Source organism: Chenopodium album, chromosome 10 (assembly GCF_948465745.1).
Source record: "Chenopodium album chromosome 10, dcCheAlbu1.1, whole genome shotgun sequence".
NCBI lineage: Eukaryota > Viridiplantae > Streptophyta > Magnoliopsida > Caryophyllales > Amaranthaceae > Chenopodium > Chenopodium album.
In genome coordinates this window covers 37,897,461-37,920,206 of record NC_137843.1, presented here as the reverse complement: position 1 = coordinate 37,920,206, position 22,746 = coordinate 37,897,461, and the positions used below count along the sequence as shown (strand labels likewise).

The 22,746-nt window shown below is 34.4% G+C and overlaps 1 protein-coding gene across 1 annotated transcript; it reads left to right on the top strand.

Moving 5' to 3' along the window:
- The first annotated feature begins 9,905 nt into the window (after positions 1 to 9,905).
- Positions 9,906 to 19,005, top strand: LOC145562421 (PHD finger protein Alfin1-like). The gene is made up of 5 exons (XM_081622693.1): positions 9,906 to 10,326; positions 10,445 to 10,477; positions 15,163 to 15,391; positions 18,178 to 18,304; positions 18,395 to 19,005. The coding sequence occupies exons 1-5, from the start codon at positions 10,230 to 10,232 to the stop codon at positions 18,671 to 18,673; spliced, it is 765 nt and encodes a 254-aa protein (XP_081478819.1). The 5' UTR covers positions 9,906 to 10,229; the 3' UTR covers positions 18,674 to 19,005.
- The last annotated feature ends 3,741 nt before the right edge of the window (positions 19,006 to 22,746 follow it).

Sequence of the window (22,746 nt, the reverse complement as noted above, 5' to 3'; positions counted from 1 at the left end):
TACATATTGGGCATCAAGATCTATAGGGATAGATCGAAAAGGATGATTGGATTGAGCCAGAGTACTTATATGGATAAGGTACTGGCACGATTTAGGATGGAAAAGGCCAAGAGAGGTCACTTGCCCATGTCACATGGCATAACCCTAAGCAAGAAGCAGTGTCCAAAGATACCTGATGAGCGAGAAAGAATGAATCAGATTCCATATGTTTCGCTTATTGGATCAATCATGTATGTCATGATATGTACTAGGCCAGATGTATAGTATGCCTTGAGTGCTACGAGCCAATACCAATCAGACCCAGGAGAGGCACATTGGACTACGGCCAAGAATATCCTAAAGTACCTGAAAAGGAACAAGGATAAATTCCTGGTATATGGTGGCTTAGAAGAATTAGTTGTTGAAGGTTATACCAACACAAGCTTCTAAACAGACAGAGACGATTTCAAATCACGGTCTGGATATATGTTCTGTCTAAATGGAGAAGCGTTTAGTTGGAAGAGTGCCAAGCAGAGTATAACTGCAAATTCTACAACTAAAGTCGAATACTTAACAGCTGCTGCAGCGGCTAAGGAGCCAGTTTGGATTCGTAAGTTCGTTGGTGAACTTGATTTTGTATCCTCCATCAAGGGTTCAGTAGCCCTCTATTATGACAACAATGGAGCTATTGGTCAGGCCAGAGAACCAAGGGAACATCAGAAGGTCAAAAACGTCAAGCGGCGATTTCACATGATAAGGGAGTGGAAATCAGAGGGTGAAATCAGAATTTGCAAAGTTGGAACGGGCGACAAGGTAGCCGATCCACTTACTAAACCTCTGCCTCAAGTGAAGCACAACAAGCACGTTGAGGCAATGAGAATCAGGCATGTTGGAGATTGGCTTTGATTTCCCTATTTAGTGTTTTAATTAATTTTGAACATTTTAATGTAAGACACTAAGATGAACCATTCAGGTTTTGGAGTAATTTAATTTCATGCAATTTTATCACTCCGTTTCTATTTAATTGTGGTTTAGAATTAAATATTGAGTCCATTCGATTCTGAGAATATTCAAAATAAGGTATCAAGACCAGTCTTGGATAAAAAAAAACACCTATTAAGTGAACATTGAATATTGTAATCGAAAATTATCCCTAAACATGGTCATTTAAATGATGGACGATTAATGACCGCTTGAGGTTAGTGTGTATTTTGATTTATTGCACCGTTTCTTGTGATACAAGGACATGATTGTCATAAATCATTTGCACAGGTATTGGTTTAGAACCATACTGGATCGACCTATGAGAATACTTTAAGAGATTTAAAAATTGTCACAAGTATACTTCTCATTATGGCTATCGGAACCTCTTTCCTCGACCATGAGTATTGTGAGTTCTCTTGTTTGAGTACTAGTCCGTTTTGATGTTAGTCAAACGTCTGCCATACATAGAGATTATAATGGCAACACTCGGGCGGCTAGGTCCTCTTAGTAAGAGAAGCTGACATTTCAAGACTGGGAATGTCCCCCTACTAACAATAGGGAACGTGTCTTTATTGTTTACAAGGCCTCTCTAAGAGCGAGACTGTGAAAATGCATGGCCGTGTCCAGATGGATTTTAGAAATCATCTGCTTATTGACAGTCAAACTCAAATTTCGAGAAACACTTCTGGACGTAATAAGGATGACGAATAATCTTACCTTATAGTTCATGAAGAGACATTAAGTGACATAGGAAAAAAGCTATACACTAAAGGCACACTTGTCCGGAAGGACAAGTGGGAGATTGAAAGGAATGGTGTCCTTCGAACAAATGTATTATTCCGATAGAGGGTTCGGAGCTATTAGAAAGCTAATTATTCAGTTAGTTCAAGTGATCGGAATGCCTAGGTTGAGGTCGCTTCCGATCATTAATATTAATGCATAATTAATATTACAGCTTAATCTTGACCGAACCCTTCGGGTCATACCCAAGCAACTAACGATCCGACACAACGAATTAATTCGGAAGGAATTAATGAGTCACTCGAGTATAAATATTTAGACGTCGAAAATCAAGCTAGGAGCATCGAAACCGAGCGTCGCAAGTCGAGTCAAATAAATAAAAGACGAGACAATAAAATCAATAATTAATCAACAATTTACCGAAATACGCCTAGCATCAGAATGCCCCGAGCAAACCGAGTGCTAGGGGCATTTGGTATAGCAAGGTGGCTAGCATGCGCACCAAGCCGAGCCTAGGCTGGCTGGTTGGTGCTACAGCATGCTAGCGTACCAGTGCTAGCAAGGCTCCCAGCACATGGCTAGCAAGCTGTGCTAGCATGTGCGGGCAGCAGCAGCATCAAGCTAGGCCCAGCCACGCACACCAAGTGCCAGCGAGGCTTCTTGGGTGCCAAGGCTTGGCCTGCCACATGGCAGCAACTCATTGGAGCTAAGGGTGATGGGAGCCGGTTTGGGGAAGCCTTGGGGATCAAGTATTGGTCCCCCCTTTCCCTTGTGGTCCTTACCTAACCTCTCCTCTTGGAATGCCACTTGTTGATTAATTAGTTGTTTGCTATTTTCTTTTATTTTTTATTTAAAAATATAAAGGGAAAATTGATTTTACCAACTCTCCCACATTGATGGGAGAGTGGATTGCTCACTTGAGTTTCCCTATAAACATCTCACTTGGGAATTGGGAAAACTCACTTGAGTAAGAGCTCAATAAGGCATCTCCACTTGAGAGAAAACCTTTAAGCTCATTAATTACTCGAGTAGTGTTTTGGTCCGACTTGGCTAACCTCCAAGTAAGAGATCCGTCGCGGTCGTGTTGTGGGTGGATATCGTCGGAGGCTGTTGCGCTTACGAGGCTTAGCTTTCTCAAGTAAAAGCTCCGGTGGTCGAGCGAAGCACGCTACAAGGGTAATTTAGTCTTTTCTCTAATCTTGTTACTTATGCATTTTGGTTATATTAATTTTGAGTTTTTCCTTGGGCTCGGGTTTTATTTCCACGGTGAGTTAGATTCATCAAAACCCAACATATCTTCCATCTTTGGCGCCATCCAGGCCTTCGCCACGAGGGATCCCCGTTGCTACTAGTTGGGGAAGCTATTATCCTGGCTTGGATACTACCGCACTTGTTCAAGAGGCGCTTCTCTCGGTATGCATCACTGTTTGTCATTTTAATTTTGTCCCGTTCAACAGGATTCTGACTCAGGGGTATCTCTTTCATAGGAGCCTGAGCCTCGTTTCCATCCATGGGCTGAGTTGAACGTTTCCGCGCGAGCAGCCACGTATGCAGCTCAGCGTCATTATTTCCAGGGGACGTATGACGCCGTGGTGTACTTGGGTGAGAGAGTCGCAATTTAGCACTCTACGGAGTTTTTTGTAGTTCCGCAATGTCCTCCACCACATATGATGGATCAGGAGGCTCTTCGAACTCACATAGAGAGATCAGCGGCTGGTGAGGGTTGGCAGAGACATAGTCATCCGTCCCATTACTATGCTAGGAAACTCTTGCCGCGATTGGCTCTACCGCCTTGTATATTGGAGGAGGAGGACGTACGGTTTATTTCTTTGGTTTCTTTATCTTTTGGTAGCCATTGACGACCTTAACCGTTAAGAGTTAAATTTCGCAGGAGGCGGCTGCTGCGGAGTTGCAACAAAAAATTGCAAGAGTTGCAATTAGCAAAGAGTTTTCTCACCTTGAAAATGTAATGGTTGATGGTAGGGCCAAAGTCCCGTCAATTATTGCACAAATAAAGGGTCTTGGAATCACTTAATTCAAATAGGGATTATTTAAATTGAATGAAGTGTTTTAAAGTTACCAATTTAATTCGCTTATGGTACTTTAAATTTTATTAAACATAATTGAATTTTTTGCGTTATTTATAAGTAATATTTCATTCTAATTTTATTTTAATATATAATCTCCTCGATTGAAAATAAAGTTGAGAAATTTTCTCAAAAGGTTAAAAGATAATCCATGAACCTATATTCCAATTTTGCTAAGATGGTTCTAAAAGGCAAATTTTAGAAACCCATGTCACATGTCTAAGGTTGGTTTTATTCAAAATGTTTGAGTAAAATGTCAACACATCTTTATTTTGAAAAGTGTTTCAAGGGATATAATGAGATGAGAGGTATAAATTCTCCAAAAGACAAGTATAAAAGTCCAATAAAATCTCTTATCTTCAATATGATTGAAAATAAAAAAAATGATTGGAGGTCTCTATGATCAAAAGTTGATTAAAAGACATTATTCTTCATCCATTTCATATAGAGTTAAATAGTTGATTAAACTCTAATATGAATCATGATTGAATAGACTTAGCAAAATCATGAAATGTGCTTAAAGTAGTTAAGCAAAGCATCATTTTGAACCTAAGAGAAATGTTCTAAGTGGCTCAAAGGGAAAAGTTTAAGAATATATGAGGATTGCATTAAAAAGTTGTAGGCCAAGATATGCAAGCAAGTTGCTAGTTCTAAAATCTAAAACTACTTATATGCTAAAAGTTGTTGTGGACAATAAATGTTTCAAATTAAATGGACCAATTCCAATTGATTAGAACCACCTCATACAGTTGGAAGGTAAATGAATGGAAATGTTCTAATTTAAGAAGTATATTATAGAAATTAATTAATTTAGCATACTACTACTTCTTGGACATGCAATGTCATGTTTAGTTCTCTCTCATTGAGAATGTGGTTGAACTAAATGAAAAAGTATGACTAAGGGAGAAATAAATCTACAATTTTAGAAAGCAAATGTTACTACTTCACAAATAGATTCTACAAGTTTAGAAGAAAAAGTTACAACTTTACAAGTAGAATCCTGTTTTTCACCTTACCTAGTTATGGCTAGAATTGAATAAATGTTATTTATTCTTGTCATTATTAAAATATACCCATTCAATGTTAGTAATGACTAAGCATTGAAGATTCAAAAAACATGGAGTAAATGTAATTCTATGCTTTATTGAGTCATGATGTGTTTTGAAAAGCTAAATAGGTTTAAAAATTCTATATGGTAGATATAGATAAACCATTTCTATATAAATGAATTGTCTCTAAAATGTCAATTAGTTCGAATGAAAATGAACATTGCATGCGGAAGATCCAAAGGGATGGACTTTCAATATCATTAGATTGTGAATCTATTGATATATGTAAATATCATTCTAATTTGAAAATTTTGACAAAGTCATCGTTTAGAGAAATGATGATATGAACTCAAGGTCGAATACATATCGATGAAAGAAAACCATAGGTTCAAAAGGATAGAGAGGGACAATGAAACTTTATTTGTGATATGATCACTTGTGCTTAGTTGAAGCTAGAGTGTGAAAATTTTGAAAAGTTCAAAAGGTTCAATATGAAGTTCAGAATCAACTTGACAAGAAATATATACACTACAATATGATGAAAGTTTGAGTCAAGACATTTACTTGGAAATATATTCAAAATATTGCGATATGATCGTAATAATGAGAATTTGAGCCAAGACCTTGATAAACATCCAAGAGTTGTGAAATCGTTTTACAAAAAACTCCGAAAGAAAACCTTATAAAGTGTCAATGAAAAGGAGCTATCAATCTATATGAGATATATTTTGATAATTGATGAAAATACCCTATCTTCCAACCATTATTCAAGGGATATACTTTTAAGATGAGCTATAAAACTAAACAAAACTACATATGTCAAATCAAAATGTAGCAAAGGCTTCATACGTGACATGGATAAGAAAAGTTCTTATAAAATCTTTCTACATATATAGAAAGGAATAAAAAGGTGTATTAAATCGTTTGATACACGTTTGATTCCCATACAGAGCACGAGGTACTACTACACAAGTCATACTTAGCACAAAATGTATGTTGCTCAAGTAAATGCCCTTATGGAAAAGATGTCATTCCAAAAGGTCAAGTGAGAGTAGTATAAATCTCAAAAGAGTTCGAGAAAAGCAACAAACAAACATGGTTCAAACGATGGTTATTTCACCATATGCTAAATATGCCTCTTCAAAAGGCAAGTGGGAGTATCAGAATCTTGAAAGAGTTCGAGAAAAGTTAATTCGAAATCTTAAAGAAATTCGAGAAGTAATCGAATAAAAGCAACAATATGAGCATGATTCACCTCATGTTATAAATGACAACGTGTGGTCTCATTAAGTGTAATGGGACAATAACCATGTGTCGAAGGTAGTACATTCCAAGTGCACATCCTCTATTGTCACTTCTCATTGAAAACTAAACAAAGCTGTTGTATGAGTTTCAATTGTTGCATAAAAACCCACAATGATGACTAGCATATGTAAAATTTAGCCAAAGAAATATGATTTCATGTTGACTAAGAGTTCTAAAATATTTATTTTGGAACATGATGATTATGCAAGTAATAAAGATGATTTGACAAGTTATAACTCCAAGTGGTTTAAAAACCATGAAATCTGAATTAGATTCCAAGTCTGTAAGCAAGTGTATGACACTTGATTAATTTGCCTAATTGGGTGAGACCCATTATAAGAAAAATAGACAAGAAAGAAAAATGTTTTCTAACTAAAGAAAAGACTTGTTAAATGTTTCAGTTAATTCATAGTATGACTATGACTACGATGAAACCTTTACATTAGTCATGTTGCAAAGATCTATTAAAGATATTTTAGTGATTTCTACTCTATGAGATTTGGTAGATGGATTTCAAAACACTTTCTTGAAATTGTTCATGAAAGAAGATTTGTATATAATACAATCAAAATGATTTTGAAAATCCAATAATCCTAAGGATGCATAAAAGATCTTTTAATGGATTGATGTTAGCATCATGGAGTTAATTGATGTTCTTGATTTTTGTGAGTTAATCAAAATTGTTTGATGTTCTCATAAATGAAAGTGTTATGTATACAAGATGTTTAGTGGGAGATATAAAGTTTTCTTGGTCTAGTATAAAAAAATATATTCATTGTTTGAAGAGTCAAGTAATGGCTAATGCATTTTGTATGAAAAACCTTGAAGAGGATGATGAGTACATCTGGGATTCGAGATCTATAAAGATAGGTCTCGAAAGATGTTTGAGCTTAGTTAAGAAGCTTATATTGATAAGATTCTTATAAGATTCGACATTATATTGAAAAGAGTTTCAATCCTATGTAACATGGCACAAAGCTTAACAAGATTCAATGCTTTGAGAAAAGTTGATGAAATTAAGGTTTTGAGTGATGCTCCTTTTGCAGTTTACAAAGGGTGCATCATACATGGATTATACTCGTCTATTTGATTCAGGCGTTTTAAGAACAAGTGATGATAGATTTCAATCAAAATCCAACGTAACGTTGGAATACAAATTAGAAATTCCTAAGTTCCTTGCGAAAGGACGAAGGAATATTCTTAATGTATAGAGATGAATATTATTATAAAATTTAGAAGTTGCAAAATTCATATTTATGAGAATGTCTCATGAATGGTACTTACTAAACCCCTTCTATGACCAAGGTATGAGATTCATACCAAGGTTCTTGGATTGAAGCAAGTTATGTAATTTAAGTTATGTATGTTTTGAGAAAACATATTACATAAGTAATACATTAACTTGTTGAATTATGTTTATCAATTGAAACAAAGTTTTATTTAATCATGGTTTTAATGTTAAATAAAATGTCCAAAATAATTATGGATTAATGGGCTCATCAGGTTGATGACCTGGTGAATGAAACCCACAGGTGAACAAAATCCATGTATTATTTAAGTTCCTAGTTCAGAATCATTAAAGTGGACATAAACGATTTCAATAAAAGGACTAGCATGTAAGATTGATTGGATTATAGGAGCGTAGTGATGCTCGGTCAATCACATGGATATGCATGAATGATACATGATCGAACTATAGACCTACTTCGAAGTTCAAGTATAGAGCTTCCGAATATATTAGTGGATTCCTATGACATAAGTGGAACATTGATTCCATTCAATGATTGATTTAACTGTGGTACATTCAAACGTTTGCCCGTAACTGGAGATTATAAAGGATGTTTCCCGGTTACTTCAAAAGTTGAGTGGGAGCTTTGGTTTCACAAGATTGGATTGGGTCTACCTATTTAATTAGGAATGTGCCTTGGCCCCTTGAAGAGGGAGAATTCATAAAATGCATGGCCATGCTCAAACGGATTACATAGTAATCATTTGTTTTGTAATTCTAACTATGATTTCAAGAAAAGATTTGTAGATTAATATGATCTCGACATGAGATGCAATCATATTATCAAATCGAAGCACATTGACTTAAGGAATTTGAATATTGCGCACTTGTCTCAGACAAGTGGGAGATTGAAGGAATTATGACTTCGATAAGTGCAATTACTAGATATATCAAGGATCACTATTATGAAGATAATAAGTTCATTCTTTTGGGTTGTCATTATTTGGTGCTAGATATGACAAATGATCTTTGGGCTAGTTCGATAGTCCAAAACATAATAGAATGGATTCTATGAGGTCACACAACAAGAGTATTGGGTTAAACAAGTAAGAGGCCCATTAATGGGCCTCATGAGATCATGACATACCACATGGAGTGTTGGGCTAGAGTAGTTTGATTAGGGTTAGGATTTTGGGCTTGAAATGGACTCTTATTTAGAGATTTGATCTATAAATAAGATCCATGCTTATGGTTGAATTAAGTCACAATTAACAGTCAGTGAATTGTGAAAAAGGCAACCAATTTTCCCAAAACCCTAAACTCCCTCTTCTCTCTCCTCACTCACGGCCCTCCCCTCTCTCCTCACATTCGTACGGTCGCTTCCCCCTCGTGGTGGCTCGTGGTGTTCGTTGTGGTGGTTTGTGGTTATTTCGCGTCTCTCTTCTCCGTTGAAGGTTGATTGAAGCGTTCAATCACGACTAACTAGCATTAGTGGAGGTTTAATCTGTGCCCGTGGACCAAGTAGAGGAATCACGCTTGGGGTTCTTTATCTCCCATTGTTCTTGCTCGATCGCACGTGGAATCACGCTTCAAAGGTAGTGGTGGTTTAGTGAATCTCGATTCTAGATTTGGTTTCGTTGGTGGTTTAGGTTGGTAGTGGTTCGTTGGTGGTGGTTCTGGGTGGGTGGTAGTTTTTCGTTGGTGGTGGGTCAAGGGTTAATAGATTCGATCAAGGCTTACTAGGTCAGGGGTTACTTAAGTGGAGTTACTTAAGGGTTTACTAGATGAGTTACTTGAGAGGTTACTTAAGTGGGGTTACTAGAGGGGTTACTTGGGGGGTTACTTAAGTAGGTTTACTAGAGGGGTTACTGATGTGGCACCTTGCCGCATCGTGCGGCAGAAACGAGCTGAACCAAGATATATTGTGCAACAAAAAAATTATCGCTTAAAGAAATAAAATAAAATTGTATACGTAATGAAGAGAGTTGGTTTACTTCTGCTTTAAATAGATAATTTTCCTCTTCGAACCGGGTTCCAACTTAAATTCAGGTCATACGCAAATTGATCAAGAGTCAACACCATCTCAAAGTAATACCAAATCAAACCAGAATTAACTCATGCCGACTACTTTAGGTTGAACTCTATGACATGTAAACCTTTAAACGAGATTTAAAACGACATTATTGTTACTAGCTTATGAAGCTAAAACAAACGAGATTAAATTATTGTTATTACATTATGAAGCTAAAATAAAGTAGATTAAAACGACCATTATTGTTATTATCTTATGAAGTTAAAATAAACGAGATTAAAAAAGACATTATTGTTATTAGTGATTAAAAACAACATGATTGTTATTACCTTACGAAAACGACATTATCATTGTTAATAAGAACGACATTATTTTTATTACCTTATGATTTATGAACCTAAAATAAACGAGAAAGAAGGTGGTTTAATTTTAATTTTAGAATTGAATGGTACATTATTCCCCCTTCAAATAAAAGTCTGCTCTTCTTAGAGTCCTTGACAAACAAAAACTGCTCAAATAATTTCAATTTAAACCCCAAAAACAAGCAGAGTGAGAAGGGGAAGAAGAGGGGAGAGAAGCCCGAAAAACCCTAATTCAATTCTCTCTCCATCATTCTCAACCTCTCGTTTTCAATTGATTTGTGCATTTTCTTCTCATAAACCCTAATTTAACTGTTCTTCATCTTAATTTCTTCACCCTCAACTTCAATTCCATCAAATTGACGTTACAATTTGCTTCGACTCCTTTAATTATTTGAAATTACAGTCGCTAATTCACAAAATACTTCAAATTAAGGTTTCAGAAAAAGCTTAAAAATAGATTTAATGGAAGGATTGCCGCAGAACACACCAAGAACGGTGGAGGAAGTTTTCAACGATTTCAAAGGAAGACGCGCTGGTTTGATCAAGGCGCTCACCTCTGGTCTAATTCTCTCTCTTCTACATTCAATTTCTCTATATTTGACATCTTTTATAGTATAATTTCTTTGTTTTGAGAATTAATTATAATTGTATTTTTTTTTGAATTTTTAAATTTTCAGACGTTGACAAATTTTATCAGCAATGCGATCCTGGTGAGCCGGTTTACTCACTCTAACGTTTGCGCTTTATAATTCCTTTTTATTAATATTTAATATGTTATAAGATTAAAATTTTAATTTTTGTTTGTATAATTAGGCAGTTAGACTCTTTACTTTACTTGATTTCGTGTTCTGGTTCTGAATTGTTGTTGCTTAATGTCAGGAAGGCATTTTTGTGAAGTGTTTATTGATTTTTGCTCAAAATTTAAGCTCTAAATATACTCCCTCTGAGTTTAAAATTTTCGCTCTAAATATACTCCCTCCGTGTTTAAAATTTTCGCTCTAAATATACTCCCTCCGTGTTTAAAATTCCTTCATGTTTAAAATATGCGCTCTAAATACCCTAACCTCCCTTAAACAACGTGAAAGTCAAAACGTTTTATTTATTTAAACTCGGAAGGACCACATTATTATGAAGTAGTTGTCTTATAGTGATGTTTATGTGTTAGTGGATCATCATGTCTACGTTCTTGAGACCAATTAGGATAAGTAACAAAAGCACTGTTAATTTGTTAATTAATTATAGCTGCCGACTTCATTACAGACTAATATATACTTAAGTAGATATCCTGACCTTCCACAGCTTGGGAAATGTGTGTTTCTGTTCACTTTAGTTGGCAACTTGGCATACACAGAGTCTGAAGTGGTTTATTTCTGAAATTGGTGTCTCAAGTGTTGTCATGTATTTGTGTATTTTGTATAAAAATTGAGATTATCCACTTGTAATTAGTTCATTGGTATCTAGGCTTCTTGAGATCATTGTTTTTTTTGTCCACTTTCATTCTTGCTTATATTTTATCTACAGTGATGGATGTCTTAATTTCTGGATAGTTCTTGAAAAAAAACTGGCATTGAACGTGATTTTTGCATTGAAATGAAAGAGGTGTAGCGAGTGTTTGTTGGTGAAGGAGAGTGGCAGAGAGAAATCAATGCTCATCATGTGATATGAATTTGTTGCTGCTTGCCAGACTTTATTTTGGCTTCCTCCAACAGCTTAGTTGATTGGCAAGTGTTATTGATCATTACATGCAACTTCAATTGGTCAATTGATGAAGAGTCAAGGAGTTTATCATGTTGAATAGTAGCTGCTAATATTTTTTTCAGCACTGGTCTAGTTAATATCCATATTTATAAATTTAGTCTACTAAAAAAAAAAAAAAAAAAAACATTGTCTATCCATTTAACTACATCGTTGGCTAAGGTTTGATTTGAACTAGACCTGCCAAATGGGTTGATCAAGGTAGATTAGAATAAAATATTTGGGTTTGTCTTGAACACTTATCAAGGCAATAAAAAAAAGTACGATATTGGTTTGACTAAATGGTTTAAGGGATTTGAATGTGCTAATCCTTTAATCATATATTTGGTCATACTACTTCTGTTCTCGAAAGTTTGATTCATTTATTGTAGATTCTTGCCTCTAGGAATACATGAAATGAATGGGTGTAAGAAAAACTGTTTAAAGAAAGAGAGATGGGTTAAAAAAGTGGGTGGGTGTAACTGAATAAGAAAAACATGGATAAATAAGATAAAAAAGTATAAAAAAATGTTTTAAGTATTGAGTGGTAGGAAGGGTACACCAGGATAAGAGATATTCCAAAGAAGAATGAAGTAGACGTGAGTTGAACTTTTTGAAAGAACTCAAAATTGTAAAGTAAGTTGAACTTTCTACTTTCAAGAACAAGAGATTATAAAATGTAAACACTATAAGCTAGATATACCAAGTTTCAATGATTATGTTGACAATTATGACCAAATTAAAATATACCATCTACATTCAACACAAACCACTATTTTAACCGACTATCCATTTAGCTAATTGTAATATTATTATTATATACTTCCTCTTTTGGTGTTTAAATATTGCAACAATAAGGATTTAAACACATCATAATGCACAAATTGAATCATAAACATCTATAAATATCCATAAGTAAAATTTATAAGAATTAGATATTATGAAACTATAAATTGAGCGATTCGAACAGGATCCCACATAATCACAATAAATTATCAAATGATGCTGGGTGAATGTTCAATAACTCAATTGTTGCAATAATTGAACTCAAGATGAATTTAATGTAATGGTTTTCGGGTTAGTTAGGTAAAAATAGGTTTTTTGGGTTGGATAGATTTGAGTCAAAACATTTAATGAAATGTTTTTGGGTTTGTTGTGGGTCTAGTGGATTCAGGGATAGCATGTGCAGTCCCCAATCCCACCCCCCACCCCTTCCCCCCTAAAAAAATTATGAAATTCAAATTTTACTAAGAAAACCAAATGTTTTTATTGTATAAATTGTTTATTGGCTAATAGCTGGCACTAGTCTTGTGTTGGAATTTGTATTCCTTTTCTTTCCATGATTCATTATGGAGTTACCTTTTCAATTTTTGTTCTTTTCATTCCCCCCCTTTTTTTTCTTCTAAAGATTAAGATTCAATTGTTTGGTTTTCATCATTTGTTTTGTACTATTCTTTTCCAATGTGAGAAAATGATACCATTTCCCTCTTTGTTATACCCGTGATTGTTAATGCTAATGCGTATTTATCACTCCATATATGTCAAGGTATAAACATTTTGGTTACACATTATTATTTTTTTTTTTTAAATTTTTTTCTATGTATGTGAGGTATTGTTAAGTTCTTTGAAAATTTATCCACACAAATTAATCATCCATAGAATTTTAAATTTATTTTATTTTTTTGTAAAAGGTTTGAATCATTCTTATATTTTGAAAATTTGTGTTTCACTGTTTTCACGAGCAATTTTACATCTTGCCTTTTTATTTCTTGTATCATAGGTTCGCTATATTACTCATTACTGCTATCCCTACACCTCATAATCCTATATTATCAGGTTTAGGGTTTGGGTTAAGTTGAATTTTTACAGGTCTACGTGGATCACCTTGTTGATTTTGCAAATTTCTCAATAGCACAGGAAATCATAGCATATCGATCTGTAGACCATACCTTGTTCAACCATGATTAGTGTTTTTGGTTGACTCTTCAAAAATTTCTTGTTAGAGGTTCTTGTGTCTGTGAATTTTGCATGGATGACATTTTTGCTTGCAAATATTTTCTTCTACAATAGCTTGTTCACTTGTGAGCATAGAATGCTGGTCTTTTTTACATTTTGTGGTATTGAATGGGGCAGTTGAAGTGCCCTTTTTTTTTTTTTTTTTTTTTTTTTTTGTGGGTGGAGTGGGATATATGTACTGTGTTAGTTTGTTAGAGATGGATGATTAAGGTGCAAGCAAAGTATAGATTACATTATCTTATAAAATATTGATAAATTTTATTATGATTGTGTTTGAATCATCAACATATGGCGTATTGTTCTTTTTGAGAACGAAAGATTTACTATGTCCTTAATTTGAAGAATTTAGTGAATAAATTATTGTGTGTATGTGTTGGAAGAGATTTGGGGGGGAGGGGAAGGAAATTTGTTGGGTAGTTATATAGTAGTGTTCCATGTAAGAGTCTGCCCACATTTTTTTTAAAATAATAAAGTAATGATTTGGTTGTAGTGCTGAAACAGTGAAATGTGTGGGTCATTTTGGGTATGACTTGCTAATGACATTCAATGCTGTATTCTTTTTCTAATGCTGTAGTAACTCATGGTATAAAGACCTCATGTCATAAATTTTTTTATTAAAGTTGCAGAGTTCTTGAATTGAAAGATTTAATGCTAATTCAAGGAAGATATTACTGATAAACTGCTTTAATACAAAATTTAAAAAAGTGAGCTTTGATTGGGGTTTACTTCGAATCAGACAAGTGGTCTGTGCTAGATGGTCAATGATTAACCCAGTTAAAAATAACCCCTTTTCCCTAGATATTAGGCCACTTTTCCACATATGGGCTCCCTAGAGGATAGGTCACTTTCTTATGTAGCTATTATAGGTCAAATTTAAATCTTCTGATGTTATCCTTGGCCCTTAGTTGAATCCCAAATGTAAAAAAAATTATGTATGTGAGGTATCATTAAGTTATTTTAACATTTACTAAACACAGCTACATGGGAAGATGATGTATGGTTTGAAAGGCAGTAAGGACAAGTAGTTTACATGCTTTGTACTTTTTACTTCAGGCTTTATTATAATGTTTTTTTTGTTTACTTATTTAGGTATGGCACCCAAGACTTGGGGTTGAATCCTCGTCTACAGTCTCTACATCATTTGTATATTGTGGCTCTCTCTATACAGTTATTTGATACAACCTAGTAATGTCACTATGTGCAATCTACTATGTAAATTTCTTTTTCTTTTGTTTTTTTTGGATGGGAGGTTCATTTTTTTTTTTTTTTGGGAAGAGGTGGGGGGGGGGGGGGGGGGGATGAACAAGAACATATGTTCTCAGTTGATTGTGTCTCTATCGTTATATTCTAGCCATTATAGCTTGTATTTCTTCTGGTTAGGCCACTGGATTTGATCCTACAAGTTTTAAGGCTAAAATGGTTGCAAGAAGCCTTCATGGTAATTTTGACTGCTACACTTTCGATATCCCTCATATGCTTTTCTGTTGGATGTTTTTTAATATTTAATATCAAAGAAGCTCATTAAGCTATCACCTTTTATCTTTTATTTTTGGTTGATTGATGTACTTGGGAGTTTTGTACTTAATGATATCATTTATTCACCTGTTGTGTTTACCTGAAAGGCATTGTTGTTTTTGACTTGCAGAGAAGGAGAACTTGTGTTTGTATGGACTTCCAAATGAAACATGGGAAGTCAATCTACCCGTGGAAGAGGTACCTCCCGAGCTTCCTGAGCCAGCACTAGGTATTAATTTTGCTAGGGATGGCATGCAGGAAAAGGATTGGTTATCATTGGTTGCTGTTCACAGTGATTCATGGCTACTTGCTGTAGCCTTTTATTTTGGTGCTCGCTTTGGTTTCACCAAGAATGAAAGGTAGTGTTTATCTAATTTACTTGGAATTTTATGATTTGAGTGAAAGAGATTGACTTGATAAAATCAGGCTTCATTTTTTTTTTGTCTGTTTATTTTTTAACTCCATAGATCATCTTAGACCATTTGACTTGTCAACTAGAACATAAAATGTTCCTAATTTTCTTATTGGGTTCAATTAGTTAATTTCAGTATCTTATATTCTTACTTAATGGGTCATGATAAGAGCTATTATTAGTTTCCACTGAGTCCAGCAAGCTACAAGTGTGAGTGCCTTTGCAACAGAATGGAAGGAGCTGTAATCTTATCTCGGCAACACTTCCAGGTTTATCTCTATGTCACTTCCAACTCTGGCTGTCACCCTAGTCTATAGGATACTGAAAGTGACATTTGCAGTGTGTTTGGAAAAGAAGGGGAGGGAGGAGAAGGGGTGGGAGGGGAGGGAAGAATGAAGAGTTTTCCTTCCAAATCTCTCCCTTGTTGGAGAGATCAATTTGTTGCAATTTGATCCCTCCATTTCTTTTCCCTCCAATTCTCTCCCTTATTTGTTATCCAAATGAGAGATTATCTATCCCTTAATTTCTCTTCCCTTCCTTTCCCTCTATTTCCTTCAATCCAAACAAAGTGTTAAGGATAGTGATGTTAGTGGTGCAGATAAGTGGAGATCCCCACTGCATCCCCTCCATTTAGGTGGGTAAGGGCGAATATTTGGTGGGTAATGGGGGTAAAAATTTTACCTGCCATGGGTAGAGGGGCGGGTGTGGGTTTTAAGGTGAAACCGTCCCATACCTAACCTATTTTGCCTCATACCCGCCTTTTTAAAGACTACTAGTTATATGTGTGTACCTTATTCTATATAAATTAAAAATGTTCTTAAAATACTAAAATTAAATACAAGTATAAAATAAGGCCCTATTTTCTTCACCTTAATTTTATTGATTTGTAATTATTGTTGTTGAACTGGAATTATTTTTATTTGAATTAGATTATTGTTGCTCAACACATTGTTTTTACTAGAATTACATTATATTTTGTTGGACTTAACTTATTTTTACTGATTCTTTATTGTATTTGATCTTTAAAGTTACTGATTTTTACAGATTATAAGTTTAAATTAATTTAACAGAAATATTTATTGAATTGAAATTATTTGTATTGAACTTAAATATTTTAGCTATTGTTTGAATAGGATGAAGCGAAAAGGGCCCAAGTCAATATACTTCAACTATATTATTAAATTATGTTTATACTTTGACTTATTATATGTGTTGAGTTTGTAATTTGGTATGTGTATTTACGGTGGATAAAGTAGGTGGAAGGATTGGTAAGGTGGGTATAGGCCAGGGTGGATAGTCAAATGGGTGGTGTGGCAGGGATAAATTTTGTACCTGCCTTAGTTTTGAAAAGTGTTCCTTAAGCGTGCCTAGGCACAAGGCACATTGAGTTGCAATAGTTGGCACCATAGCGTTGTGAGGCGCAGACTGACAAAAGTTGTGTGTCTATGCTCTTGTTTCTAGGCTGCTTGCGCCTTATGTTTTAAGGCGTTAATGGCTAATGTGTAAGATTGAGAAGAAAAAAAATTGCATCAAACTGGAAATAGGGGGAATTCTTTTTATTAATAACATCTCTTTTTTATTTATTATTTTTTTTATTTGGTGGGGAGGGTGGGGTCGGGCAAGGGAGTGGGAGTGGAAGGGTTAGTCCAATTCATGGTCTTGTGCATACTGCTATGATAGTCCAGCTTTGATGTGAAGACTGACTGGAAATTTCTGAAGTTTAGATGTTAGCAAGGACTGTTTATTTATTTAGCTGAGGCTATATGGTCAGCTGGAAGTGGAAATTGACGGTCAGCTTTGGGCTGCCTAGTATGGAGAAGGATTACCTGATATCAGTCTCTGCCTTCTGGTCTTTCAGCGTTACTTCTGTCACAGAAGTTCTGTGGACTGATGCAAATAGGATCTTCTTTGTACTTTCATTATGCCTTGATTGTTATCCCCTCCGTTTTTGAATACTTGCAGTAACTATTCATGCATTTGACCACATTAAATTACTACTTTAGGGTAATATATAAAAAAGTGTTATTGTTTAATTCAAAGTATGTTGTTTGATAATCCTCAATGAAAAGTTTTCAAATTTAAAATTTGTATAAATTTTTTTTTTTTTTTTTTTTTTTTTTTTTTTTTTTTTGTGATACATAATTACATTTATTTAGGGTCAAACTTGTGAACTAATAAGTGTGCAAGTCACACTGTAGCAAGCATTGTAAAATGGAGGGAGTCCATACTTTTGTTGTCTGACATGTTTCTTGCTATTTTACGGACAGACAATTACTTTGGGTTTGTTTGATTTGGCCTAGGATTTGTTCTTCAATTAAAACTCACTAATCAGAACTTATGTCAAGTAAATTGAAATCGATCTGAATTTAATATTGTTGTTCATTGACATGCGGTAGCTCTAATAAAAACTAACTGAAACTTCACTGAATTTTTTTTTGAACAAGATTATCTTTGTATGGTGAAAGAATAAATCCATGTTCTTTATCAGGCAGCATTAGTATCTTGATTATTGATGAGACAAAATATATATATATATATATATATATATATATATATATATATATATATATATATATATATATATATATATATATTCTCTGGTTTTTATTACATGCAACAAGTTGACGTTAATATAAATTCATCTAAAGTTAACTTGTTGAATGTATTGAGAAACAGAGGAAGTATATTTGGGGTTTGTTTGTAGAGTTAATCTGTTGCGGGATTTGGTAACAGGAAGAAGCTATTTCAGATGATAAATGATTTGCCAACTGTCTTTGAAATTCTGAACGGGAATGCTAAGCAATTAAAGGATCATTCTGGTCCTCATAACAGCAGCAGCAAGAATAAATCTGGTGGAAAGGTTGCAATTTATTTCTTGTCAATTTAATTGAAAAACTTGCAGTCTACGTTGTACTCTAAAATAACTTACTTCTCTTGCTTTCCATTCTAGGCTGCACGACAGCCTGAGAACCACATTAAGCCTGTGAAAATGCCTACACCACCGAAGGAAGTTGAGAGCGGCGGGGAAGAAGAAGAGGAAGATGATGAACAGGGAGCAACCCTGTGTGGAGCATGTGGCGACAACTATGCTTCTGATGAATTTTGGATTTGCTGTGATGTTTGTGAAAAGTGGTTCCATGGTAAATGTGTAAGAATCACACCTGCTAAAGCTGAGCATATCAAGCAGTACAAGTGCCCTGGCTGCAGTAGCAAGAGAGCTCGAGTTTGAGAACTTCTATTAGGAAGAAGCAACTAGCCGAGCAAATTGGTCAATTCAAGGTTTGGTACAGCTTCATTGATCGAATCAAAAGTCACAATCTTGTAGACTTATTTTCCATTTGCTGTTAAGAACAGGCAGGTCAGCAGCAACCCATTTGATTGAGTGAAATTAGGTTATGTTTCTGGATGAATTATGAATTTGTTTGACTTTTTTAATTTTAAATTTCTTGAATTGTTAGGAAGTGTTTTCCATTTATGGATTGCTGGCAAGTTGACTCACAGCAGAAGTTCATGTGTTATGTTTAATGCTCAGTTTTTATTTTATTTTATTTTATTTTTTTATTTTTAAGTTGTCTGCTGTGTCTTCGTCTTCCTCTCATCATTTATTTTTCTCAACTATATTTGTCTTTCTCATATGCTGGTATAGTTTTGTGATCCAAGGATTGTTCAATTTTAGTATATGTATGACATTTTTAGCTGCTTGGTCTTGATACCGCTAATTGAATTTAAGATTGATCTCGTTCCTGTGATTTTGATCCAGTCATAAATGTGACTGCAAAATAGAAATGTTTACAAGTACTCATTATCACAAGGAAGATTAAAGTGTTAACAGCAGTGTTGACAATTGCTCTTTATTCTGCTTTTGTGTTAGCAACAAGCACTTGTAAATACATTTAACAGTTAGTAGTTAGATGAGCATGTATAAACAGAGAAAATAAATGTACAACATAAGATCACGTCAAGTTATAGTCAAATATTACAAAGCTCCTACCACCTACCATACTCCTGTACTCGAAATGGTAACAAGATCACCGTAAGTTAAAGATAAGAGTGATTCTAGATGGAAAATATGTGAGTACATGTTTAGTATTATGTAAGTGAAATTTATAAATGAGATCAATACTACTGTAGTATGTTTGTGTTGAGACAATTAAAGACCCTTAGATAATATTCCTTATGTCGTTCGTGTTCGGATGATATTTCCCGTGTTTGGTTGTTGGGGGCTATAGAGATAATCTTACAATTTGATTCCTGCTGGATTCGTAAGGTTCCTCGTCTCTGGGTTGCGCTATTCGTGCTCGTCAACGCCATTTTCTTTTCTGGTCGTTTTGATTGTTATTTGTCTGGTTTCCTGTTTTTTAGTTTCGTGTTTTCTTGCTTTAGTTTGCTCTTAGATTGTACTTGTGTTTCTTTATATGAAATCTTTGTAAAAAAAAAAAAAACCTGAGAACTGCATAGTACCTGGTAGCCAAGAAAATAATGAGGAATTGAAGATCCCTCTATTCCTTACAATTTTTTTCCTACACTCCCTGACAGGTATCTTTACCTACGCCCCCACTTCATTCGACACCGTTTTTATTATCAGAAAAAAAAGGGTCTTTCCTGTTGAAGTGCTGACGCGTAGAGCTTCTTCTACCTGCTCCCCTGCGTTCAATCCTCAAGGACTTTCCTTCTCTTTCAAACTCAACATACTCATCATCCTCCTTGATGAAAATATGTATGGAGGTAGGGGACAGGATGAAATAATTAAGAACCTCCCTAAGTCCCTATTCATATCTATATCATGGAAACCACCATTGATATTAGAGCTTTGTACTCAGCAGCTTTCTTTTTCTCTTTTCCTTTAATTTCTCCTTTTTTTTTAACACAATTTTTTCCTATTTTCTTGTTAATTGGTTAATGTATGCATGTGTTATTAGACCGATGTAGCCATGTAGGTATTAAAATAAACATACAAATTTTAAAAAGCATTTCCAAATTAATTTGAGAAAATTTGAAATTTCTACCCCACAAATGTAAAAGTGAATTGCTAAATACCGCCAACGTTTTTTATCAAACCGCTAACAAAAGTAATAAAGGGACAAAATTACCCTTATTCATCCCCATTTGGTTTTCTCTCTCCTTAGTCCATGAATACTCAAATTCAAACTCAAACATGAACCACCACCACCCACACCACCACAAAATTAAAAGCAACCACCACCATTATGAGTCAACGGCCACCACCACCAGGAGTCCACGACCACCACCATCACCACCACCCACCATCAACGCCCACAACCACCAGGAGATTATGTTACCCAATAGACAACATCCGTCGAAAAGCGCTGACCCACCACCTTCCCTCATCGGCAGGAAGGTGGTGTTGCTTTTTCCGGCGATCTGCACAACCAGCGCGCATAACCAGTCAACCGAGACAGTAATCGGCGTTCAAAACCGGTTACCATGCCGGTTGACTAGTTTTGGACGCCGGTAACCGTGATCAACCGGAGGCCAAAACCGGTCACCCTGCACGACAACCAGTTTTGGACGCCGGTTACCGGTGCCGTTCACCGATTTTGAGTGTCGATTTTCTGTCCCGTCAATCATTTCATCGTTATATTCGCCGATCACCGCTGCCTTTTACTCACCGACCCCTTTACTGTCACAAATCTTTAACCACTATCGCCGCTACCCTACATTGACGCGCCGCCGCTTCCCTACATTGTTGTGCTACCGCTGCCCTTCACCTTCGCCCAATGTGGTTGTATGTTAGTTGGTGACAGGTTGACACTTGACAACAATGGTGATTGTGGATGGTCAAAGAGAGGAAAAATAGAAAGAAAGAGTAAGGGTATTATTGTCTCATCACATCAAATGTTGGCGGTTTTGATAAATATTGTTGGCGGTATTTAACACCCCCCATATAAAAATCATTAAATAGATAAACATATATAATATTGATATAAACTTTTAATAATTTAAATATATATAAAAAAAAAAACAAAAAAAAACTTGTCTTTAATTCAGTAATTATGGTGAAGCTGGACATTTTACTTTCTTCAAATGTACATAAAGTTTATTCAAAATGAACATAAATTTTATGATACTTATGAACAACAATTATACATGACGAAAAAATCCCTTTAAATAATTAATTTTAAAATATTTGAACACTCAAGTTTATAAAATGTACATAAGGTTGGTTTATTATTCAATACGGTATACATCACTTTGATACATCAAATTGATAAACAAAATTTATCTTTTATTATGTATTTGTATCTTATAATTTCTAAAGTGCACATAATATTTAGATGAACACACATGATCTTAATATTAACGTTAATTAAAAAATAAAGTGTGTTTAATTAAATAATTTTGATAATATTGAACATCTTACTTCAAGAACATACTTTCTTTTAAAGCTACTTTGTGGTGTTTATTTGCTTGTTTTTGGTGCGATGTGTTTCTTATAAATGTAGTTTATTTATATTATGAACACTTAATTTTTTGCTTATGAACATTCTGTTTTTTGTAAATGAACAAAATATAATATGTACGACTTGTTGAAGGATTATTTCTTTGAACTCAAGGACAAGTTGTTGAAAGATTTTATTTGTTGGAAACTTGCAATTTTACAATTGACGTTTTCCTGTAATCATTGATGAAAAATGTATAATATTTTTTTGTATTTCATTCAGGAAATTTGAAGGTAATAAACTAAAGATAAAGTTTTATTGTTTAAAAGCCATGTATCAAAAATGAACATCTATCAATAAAAAATGAACATATGTTAATATGTGATAACTATTTATCAATATCGCAATGGATAACTAATTAAATGAAAGGATTATGTTTACTCAAAATAAAAAGGAAAGGATTATGTATGTATGTGTGTATTTGATTGAAAATGGACAATTATTAATATGAAGGTGAACATTTTGTAAAAGTGAGATTGAATTCTAAAAGAAAAAAGCTAACATGACTCTAAGCTACTTTACTCTTTTTTATTTTTTTTCTTTTTTTCTTTTTTTTTTCTCTCTCTCTAAAGATATCTTTTTGCTCGGTTGTATGGAAGATAAATGTGAACAAATTGACATTTAAAACACTATCTTCAAATATTAAATTAAATAATTTAGGATGCAGGTTAATGCTCAAAGTATAGTTCATGTGCAAATGTGCAATTATAAACGAACATTTAATTATTTGAAAATGATCATCACATTTTAAAATTAAGACATAAATGTTAGTTTAAGTTGGGTAGTGTTGCATGAGAAATTTATTTATTTTTTCTCTCCCACCATCTCTATTAACACGATT

What these genes read in the sequence shown, in the direction of transcription:
- LOC145562421 (XM_081622693.1), top strand. Translation starts at nt 10,230, where the DNA reads ATGGAAGGATTGCCGCAGAACACACCAAGAACGGTGGAGGAAGTTTTC. An exon ending in TTATCAGCAATGCGATCCTG is followed by an intron (nt 10,478 to 15,162) that starts GTGAGCCGGTTT and finishes TTTGACTTGCAG; the next exon opens with AGAAGGAGAACTTGTGTTTG. An exon ending in AGAATAAATCTGGTGGAAAG is followed by an intron (nt 18,305 to 18,394) that starts GTTGCAATTTAT and finishes TTTCCATTCTAG; the next exon opens with GCTGCACGACAGCCTGAGAA.